This window comes from Sceloporus occidentalis, unplaced genomic scaffold, assembly GCF_023333645.1.
Source record: "Sceloporus occidentalis isolate IW3139 unplaced genomic scaffold, rSceOcc1.0.p SCAF_171, whole genome shotgun sequence".
Taxonomy (NCBI): Eukaryota; Metazoa; Chordata; class Lepidosauria; order Squamata; family Phrynosomatidae; genus Sceloporus; species Sceloporus occidentalis.
Genome location: NW_028317151.1, coordinates 998,656 through 1,008,488, shown reverse-complemented (window position 1 = coordinate 1,008,488; position 9,833 = coordinate 998,656). Strand labels below are relative to the sequence as shown.

At 40.4% G+C, this 9,833-nt stretch overlaps 1 protein-coding gene across 2 annotated transcripts in view; it reads left to right on the top strand.

Moving 5' to 3' along the window:
* The first annotated feature begins 1,326 nt into the window (after window positions 1-1,326).
* LOC149279321 (GATOR1 complex protein NPRL3-like) overlaps window positions 1,327-9,833 on the top strand; it is a 111,210-nt gene continuing 102,703 nt past the window's right edge. For both annotated transcript variants that reach the window (XM_089501323.1, XM_089501322.1), the window contains exon 1: window positions 1,327-1,444. In XM_089501323.1, the coding sequence (XP_089357449.1) occupies window positions 1,327-1,444 (118 nt within the window). The remainder of the gene's footprint in view (window positions 1,445-9,833) is intronic.

Below are 9,833 nucleotides of genomic sequence, written 5' to 3'. Positions count from 1 at the left end.
GGAAGATCTCTTGAAGGCTGCGGATTGGTCAAGAGAATCGACATTCCGAGAATTTTATTTTAAGCCCGTGACACATTTTTCTTCTGCTGTAATTGCGCAGCTTTGAACTAGCATAATGGGAGCCTCCGTGTCTTTATAAATTGCCAGATTTTACTAAATTATGACGTAAAGTCATGATTTATAAAGACACGGAGGCGAGCATTATTCCCACCCGCGTTTTTCTACTTTAGTACAGGTATTGTATTTCTCCCTCCCATGTATTCCTTTGTGTGTATTATTTGCATTTCATTTTATTGTATGTATGCGTTTTTCTATTCATGACGGATTCATATATTATATATCTGCATTATTATATGTTAATATATCTATGCAGTTTTTTCTATTTTCATGGAGTGATCGTTGATTTCTCATTCATTCTGATTTGTGTCACTCATTTCTCTCTTTTTCTTTCAGCTTGAAGTGTTTTCTGGTGGTCTATCGTTTGGATGGCGTCTTCTCCGTTTGGTTTTTCAGTTACCAGCTGTTGTCCTTCTGGGCTGTTTTTCCTGGTTGTGATATCTTCGGTTCCAGTTCAAAGAAAAGAGGAAGTTTGATGGTCCTAAGCACTTATATAGGAGGAGGGGCGTCTGTGATGGGCCCCTATTGGATGTCTAATGCATATTGTTGATTGGTCTTTTTTCCTTGTTGTATTTTGTTCTAAAAATATTCTTTGCTGCTGAGGGAATAAAGAAAAGAGTTAAGCATAATGCTCGCCTCCGTGTCTTTATAAATCATGACTTTACGTCATAATTTAGTAAAATCTGGCAATTAGCTAACACAACAGGCAGTTGGAACACAGGAGTGATAGATGCTGATAAAGGCCCCTGTACTTCTACGAAGAAAATCCAATAAGGATCAGCCCTTTCAGCTACAATAGTCATTTACAACATTAACAATGTCTGTATTGTGATCCGTTTGTTGTTTTAATGGATAGAACCCCCTAAACCTTGAACAGAAGTGTGTATGTGTGTGTAAAATAAATATAATATATATATATATATATATATATATATATATATATATCTGCCTTATAAGCTGCAGCTTCAGAGAGGTGCAGTTTTAAGGCTTATGAACAGCTTAAATAATACAACTCTAATTCAAGAAGTGTGCTATGACTTCTTGGGTTGATAGTATTGCATTTCCTTCAACTTGGGAAAAGAAAGACAATTAGCTGAGCTTTAACTTTTTAGCGTTTTTTTTTTTATATACTTTTTCTTCAGTACATTCAAAACCTATTGATTACTGTCACACTTTTATTCATAGGACACTTCTTGCCCATTGTTAAGTATGGGTGAAAACAGCAACCCCATCAGTGTGATTCTTGTAAGTTCAGGAAGCAGAGGCAATAAGTTGCTCTTCCGATATCCATTCCAGAAAAATCCAGAAATGTATTCATCATTGACAGGTAAGTAGATCTTCAAAATCTCTATACATATTTAAAGCACTGCCCGTCCAACCCTTTCTTCCCATTTCTTACCTTTCTCATCTCCCATCTTTCATCATCCTCCATCCTGTGGTGGGAGCGAGAGGTCTGTCATTTCAGACCTCTGCTTTAGTTCTTCCTGATGACAATGCGCTGTCAATTGATGCAAAGCACTGGGATATGACGTTGTACCCTTGCGCTCTACATCAATTGCCGGTGCATAGTGAAGCTGAGGTCTGAAGTGACAGACCTCACGCTCCCTAATGTTGAGATGTTTAGGAGATCACAATTTTGCTCCTTATTCGGCACGCCCCTGAAGACCGGCCCAGTGGAGGCAGCCTCATCGCTTGCCCCCTCCCCTAAGGATAAGCTACAGTTTTAGGGGCTTCATGGGAATCACATTGCTGGCAGCAATGTGATTTGCCACGGGACCCCCAGAACCCAGGGCCAAGTGTGCCCATGAGTTTAGATGTGCCCATAAACACACATAAATGAATACACTGCCCTTACACATGCCTGTCCATACACACATATACATATACACTGCCCTTATACAGGCCTGTCCATACACACGCATGTGCACACACACACACACACACTTGCTCACAAACACACACACTGGCTCACAAACACACAAATACCTAATCTGTTCTTACACACACACATATTCTTTCTTTGTAGTGGAAAAAATGTGTTGTCATCGTACATTGGACACGTATAAACTGTCTGAAGGTTAATTTGCTTATCCATATTCTCACTCGATATTTACGGTTACACAATGAAAACTGTGACAATGCTCTGCCATATGCGGCATTGCTTGTATTGTTGTTGCACCTTTTAATATGTTGAATTTAATGGAGTTGTCTTAATCTTGTACTTCGACCCAGCATTTTGTACCCCTGATACATATGCTAATAGAATATTTTAATGGGGAAAAAAATGCCGTATGTGTGAGGTAAATTACATTTTTTGTACCATATCTTCCTTTTTCCTGTGCACCAGTTATGCCTTTTGCCACTAATCTGCCAGGTCTATTCTACCCATAGGTTTGGTATAATCAATGATGCATTTCCTCATATTTGAGCAAACACAGTTCTTTCATTATGAGCATAGAGTTCTGATCAAAAGTTTGCATACTTTTGGAGAATTGGTAATATATGTACCGAAAATGAGTGAGCAGGCAAAACACATTTATTTCATTTCTTTTAGGATTCATATTCCGCTGTAGGTTATAACAGAATGGCATAATCATAAAACAAAACATGGCAACAAATATGTAATTATTTTGATTGTATCATATCATTTGCTATAAAAAAAAGTATAAAATATGGTGAAACATTTAGAAAAAAAGGACTTTTTGCAACTTTTACTTGAAAAATCTTTTACTCATCTATAAAAGCTAAAGCATTTCTTCCAAATCTGGTAATTCTTCCCCCATGTGCGATTTCGGGTATCTTTGGAGCCGGCCAATGCAATTTACCCCATTAAACCATATATGTTTGAAAACTAGACACCCCAGGGTATTTCAAATGCTAGTACTTTAACTCTTTCCATGCACAAATTCCACCACCAGTCTTTGTCAAACTTTGTGGTAGTAAATTGTTTGCGTCCCCCCCCCCCCGCACACACGTTTTACTTGAATTAACATGTCCTGGTATATGTCACTGCCACACAACCAGTGGCGTCGGCAGGGGGGGCCAGAGGGGGCCATGGCCCCCCCTACATCATGCTGTGCCCCCCGGTGTGCCCCCCCCAATCGAAACGCCGTCTTTTTTTTTTTTTTTTTAATAGACCCGGAGGAGAGAGTGAGAGGCTCCGAGCGGTTGCTGAGGAATAAGTTCTCAGCAACCGTTCGGCGCCTCTCACTCTTCTCCGCGACCGAGAGGCCTCTTCCTGGTTCGCAGTGCCGGCATTTCAAGCCGAGCGCCGGTATATGTCGTCATATCCGGCGCCCAGCAGTGAAGCCGGCAGAACCAGGGATACAGAGACCTCGCGATCTCACCGCTGGACAAGCCCAAGGTAAGTGAACTTCAAAGGGGGGGTTAGAAAGTTAGGAGGGGGTTAGAGAGTCAGAAGAGGTAGATAGGAAGTGAGAAGGGGTAGATAAGGATAGATTGGGAGGGAGAGGGGGGTAGATGGGATAGATTGGGAGGGAGAGGGGGGTAGATGGGATAGATTGGGAGGGAGATGGGGGTGGATGGGATACATTGGGAGGGAGAGGGGATAGTTAGGATTGATTGGGAGGGAGAGGGGGTAGATAGGATAGATTGGGAGGGAGAGAGGGGTACATAGGATAGGTTGGGAGGCAGATGTGGTAGATAGAGAGGCAGATGTGGTAGATAGGGAGGGAGAGGGGGTAGATAGGATAGATTGGGAGGGAGAGGGGGTAGATAGGATAGATTGGGAGGGAGAGGTCTTTATGGGACAAAAACGGCGTACGTTCAGCTGTTTTGGGACAAAGTTGACATAATGTGTAACTTAGGTGCTGGTCAGGTTCTATGTGGGCAGTGTGGACACCAGGGTTGGCTTTGGGGTGTGTGACCAGTGATCTATGCCTGTAATTTAGGGGGTTTTATCTATACCTTTAATGCAGAGTTTATATGTAATTTCCAATTGATTTATATCTGCAAAGCTGGGTTTTGTGTCATTCTGTTCATCTGTATCGGCTATATTTCCATACATTATTAATGTTTATGGAAATATAGGATTTGCATGTCTTATTCAGTTGATCAATACCTGGAGTGCTGTTTCCATGTGTTGATTATTTGATCTAAACCTTCAGTGCTGAGTGTACATGTGATTTCCAGTTGATATATACCTGCAATGCTGGGTTTGTGTGTTCTGTTGGTTTATACCTGCAATGCTATGTTTCCATACATTATTTATGTATACCTGCAAATACAAGTTTTTTTTTTGTCTTATTCAGTTGCATGTGCTGTTTCCATGTGTTGTTTATTTGATCTATACCTGAACTACAGGGTGTAAGTAAAAGAGCGCTATGGTTTAGTGAATGAGGGGACAAAGGGACTCTGGGGATGATTACAGGGGAGAGGACCTCTCAATGTAACGGTGCAGTCAGAAGGAGGGAACACTGCACTGACTCTCACTGTCTTCCCCTGATCTGCAGTCAGTGTGGCAAATATATTGGCAGCAGGGTCTAATATTAATATATATTGGCTGCAGGGGCTAATATTAATATATATCGGAAGCTGGGACTAATGTTTATATATATCGGCAGCAGGGGCTAATATTAATATATATTGGCTGCAGGGCCTATTATCAATAAATATTGGCTGCAGGGGCTAATATTTATATATATTGGCTGCAGGGACTAATACTATATATCGGCAGTAGGGGCTAATATTAATATATGTTGGCAGCAGGGTATAATTTCTATGTATATCGGCAGCAGGGTATAATATAAGTATGTATCCGCAGCAGGGGCTAATATTAATATATCCGCAGCAGGGGTTAATATTAATATATATCGGAAGCAGGGTGTAATATTTCTATATATCTGCTGCAGGGTCTAATATTTATATATATTGTCAGCAGGGGCTAATATTAAAGAATGAAAAATAACTGTCACTTTAGCTGTTATTTTGAAATCATATTTTAATCACAGTCTTTACTTCAAAGAGATAAGTGCATATTATGTAGTTAAAAATGCACGTCTAACGTGTGTGTGTGTGTGTGTGTATATATATATATATATTGTATATGTACCGTTTTATAATTGGCCCCCCTACTTTGGTCCCTGGCCCCCCATGTGCCCCCCCTAAATATGAAACCTGGAGACGCCACTGCACACAACACACCAATATGTGTTCAATAACATCTCTTGAGTACAGTTATACCACCCATGCATGGGTTTGCCGGGCTTGGGACAAAAGGGCCGCATGTGGGGCATGTGCACTTTTCAATGTTGAACTTTGACATTTGATGATCCACTGCCCATGCCCTATTTAGTACATCTTTGAGCCTGGCCAATTCAGTGTGCTCGATAAAACCATATGTTCTTGAACACTAGACACCCCAGGGTATTTCAAATGCTGGTATTTTAATTATTTCCATGCACTAATTCTACCACCAGCCTTTGTCAAAGTTTACAGTAGTTTTTTTGTGTGTATTTTGCCCACACGTTGTACTTTTAGGTATGAATTTACAGGTCCTCGTATATGTCCCTGTCACACAACACCCCAATATGTGTTCAGTAACATCTACAGTACCCCACATGCATGGGTTTGTCTGTTTGGGGGCTAAAAAAGCCACATTTGGGACGTGTGTATTTTTCAAATTGGAAATTAGACATGTGGTCATCCTTCTCAGTGTGTTAATTGGGACATTGTTGAACATGACCAATTTAATTTATCCCATCAAATCATTCATTTTTTAAAAGTAGACACCCCATGGGCATTTAACATGCCAGTATTTGAACTATTTCCATATGAGAAAATAAAGCGCTAATTTTAGGACTTGCTCTTAAAATACTTTTTTATATATATTTTATTTTTTTGGCCTTTTTTTGGAACTGGACAGTTCCCATGATGGTGACATCAGTGGGAAATAATTTTTACAGGTTACCATTTTTTTACATTTATTTTACTAATCACATTGTGATTAGAAAGCTGGGCTCAATTGACTTGCATGGTTGTATGCAGTACCTGTATTCATCCTGCAAGTGGTGCCAGATTTCTCAGGAGGGTCTGGAGAGACTCTCCTGAGAACTCTTTTCAACGGCTTTATTTTTTTTGAAAGGCCACGCCGCCATCTTGTGAGTGGCAAATTCTTGCAGTGGCGGTTGTGACCGCTCTCTGGAGCAGTCACAACGCGTCCTGGGATTAAAGGGGTTAAAGAAGTTTTTCTCCCTATTTATAGATGAGCCTGCTTAAAACTTTGTGTTTGTTATTATATGTACCGAAAATGAGTGAGCTGGCAAAACACATTTATTTCATTTCTTTTAGGATTCATATTCCGCTGTAGGTTATAACAGAATGGCATAATCATAAAACAAAACATGGCAACAAATATGTAATTATTTTGATTGTATCATATCATTTGCTATAAAAAAAGTATAAAATATGGTGAAACATTTAGAAAAAAAGGACTTTTTGCAACTTTTACTTGAAAAATCTTTTACTCATCTATAAAAGCTAAAGCATTTCTTCCAAATCTGGTAATTCTTCCCCCATGTGCGATTTCGGGTATCTTCATCTACATCTTGTGAGTGGCAAATTCTTGCAGTGGCGGTTGTGACCGCTCTCTGGAGCAGTCACAACGCGTCCTGGGATTAAAGGGGTTAAAGAAGTTTTTCTCCCTATTTATAGATGAGCCTGCTTAAAACTTTGTGTTTGTTATTAATCTATAATTTTTGGTATTTTGTTTATACAATATTACACTGTTATACCCCCCCCCCATGTATATGTGCCCCACGCTGTTCCGATTTATTTTTACCCCTTGATGACAATTGACAGTCCAGGCACATCGCATGTCAAAATAACAATTGACATGCATCGGCATGCTTCCGGTTACAAAAATGCCAAAAACATACATACACGCCGTATTTGCTCGAATATAGGGCAAGGTTTTTTGTTTTTTTTGTTTTTTTTTTAAACTCCCCTCGTCTTACATTCGAGGTCGTCTTTTATAATCTGACCTCAAATAGAGCTCTGACTATAACACTAAGATCCAGATCCCCTGAAGCACTGCAGGGGACCTGGATCCTCCTCTCTGGCAGCTGGTGGACATTTGTGCGATGTGTGCAGACAACCTCCACTGCTGCTGGCACATCTGCTGGGGTTTCTATGATGGATCGTCGGCGTGAAATGACATTCCAGTGCACCGCAATAGAACCCCCGGTTCCGGGTAGCAGCAGAGGTTGTCTGGGCGCATTGCGCGGACATCCACCGGCTGCCTCCACTAGACACCAGGGAGTATGGCGCACGGGGGACAAGTCTAGTAGGGATGCATTAGTAAGTCAGGGGGCATATTGGGGGGGTATAAGGCATATCTGGGGTCAGAGTGGCATATAGGGGGTATAAGGCATATATAGTGGGCAGAGTAGCAAAGCCTGGGGAAGATGTGCATAACTTGGGAGCAGATTGGCAAATAAAAGGAAAAATGCATTTTTCTCAATCATAGTTTCACCGGCTGCGGGATGCGCGCAGACAACCTCCGCTGCTGCCGGGGCTTCTATTGTGGAGCACCGGAAGGTCATGTGATGCCGGCGCTTCATCACAGGACCCCCCTAGAGGAAGTTCCAGCAGCAGAGGCTGCCAGAGAGGAGGATCCAAGTCCTCTGCAGCGCTGCGGGAGATCTTGATCTCAGTCTTGTAGTCAGACCTCTATTTGAGGTCTGATTAGAAGATGACCTCAAATATTTGCTCTGAAAAAAACCTTGTCTTTTAATCGAGCAAATACGGTATATTTTTATGAGCAAGTCTTAAAATTACAGCTATATCTTCAAACAATTCTCACATAGAGTAAAAATACTGGCATGTTAAATGCCTATGGGGTGTCTACTTTTTATTACAAAAGGTAGGCTTTGATGGAGTAAAATGTCTCAACAATGTCTCAATTCACACAGGGGGCAGGATGACCACATTTGAAAAATGCACACGTCCCAAATGTGGCCTTTTAGCCCCCCCAAACAACCCAATAAACCCATGCTTGGGGTATCACTGTACTCAGCAGAAGAAAATTGCAGCTAAACACGAGCACCGCAGAAATGTTAAAACAGCCATTGTCAGGAAGGGTACAAAAAATAAAATCAGTCACGAAGGGGTTAAACACTAGAGCAGTGTTTCTTGGCTGTTGCAATACTTTGGGAAGGTAACAATTTTTTATTACCTTTGTTCACTTGGGATTGTTTTTTTCACTTTTGGAAGAAGATTCCCTTTCCCTCTAGAGCTCCCCCCTAAAAAAACAAAACAAAAAACCCATCACTGAGCCACCACCATGCTTCACAGTGAGGATGGTATTCTTTCGCTATAGGCCTTGCTGACCCCTCTCCAAACATAGCGCTTATGGTCGTGACCATAAAATTCTGTTTTGGTCTAATCGTTCCAAATTACAGCACAGTAAAGGCTTCTTTCTGGCAACTCGACCATCCAGCTCATTTTTGTCCCAGCATTGTCGTATTGTGCTCCTTGAAACAACCACACCGTCTTTTACCAGAGCAGTCTGTATTTCTCCTGAGGCTACCTGTGGGTTTTTCTTTGTATCCAGAACAGTTCTTCTTGCAGTTGTGAAATCTTTCTTGGTCTATCTGACCTTGGCTTGTTATCAGGAGGTCCCGAAGAGATCCTGTACTGGGATTTTTAAAGCTTTGGATATCTTTTATATCCTTTTCCGTCTTTGTACACGTGAAAGCTAACAAACTCATTGACTCTTTTATACACACACTAATTGCAATTTAAAAAGCCACAGGTGTGGGGAATTCACCTTTATTGCCATTTTAACATTTATGTGTCACTTTGTGATCCACAATTGGGTGATTTCTGTTATAACGATATAAAAAGAAGTCAAACAACTATGTGATAATAGAAACGAAAAAATGTTGGTGCTTTCTATGTTTCTATATAAATGAGAGGTTTTTGTTAAGTGAATTGGGCAAAGCATAATTAAGCTCATCCGCCATGTCAAGGCACACTCTCAATAGGGCGAGAACCTACTCTCACCTAGTTGACGTAGCGGGTGCCCATAGGGTGCTTAGTTTAAAAAAAAAAAAAATTATTTGATGGCGTAAAATGAATTGGCACATGGGGGAAGAATGACCAAATTTGGGAAAAAATGGTTTTGAAATATCAAAACTCTACTTATAATTATTGCCCAATAACTTGCAGAAAAAAGCAAAAAAACTAGGGCTGCAACTAACGATTATTTTCATAATCTATTAGTTGGCCGATTATTTTTTCAATTAATCGGATAAAAAAAAAACAATATGCAAATTTTCTGTTCATTTAAAATTAATGTAACAAACAGAATAAAAACCTTCAAATTTACATTAACGTGTCATTTCTATCACAATGGCATTTCCCCAATTGCCTTCTATATTTTAAAGGTACGAGAATCCAAGCACAATATTTCTCAAACTAGGTTATAATACCTAAGACATTTTATTAGTAAATATTAATTCGCATGTAAACTATTTTTTCATATTTAATAAAAACTGATTAAGAAAAATGCATTTCTTTTTTTTTTTCTTTGCCAACCTGCCCCCAAGTTATGCACATCTGACCCCAGGCTGGCCACTCTGCCCCCCAGATATGCCTTATACCTCCTATATGCCACACTGCCTCCCTGATATGCCACTGTACCCCTGATATGTCTAATAGCTCCTTATATGTCTAATAGCCCCTGATATGCCTTA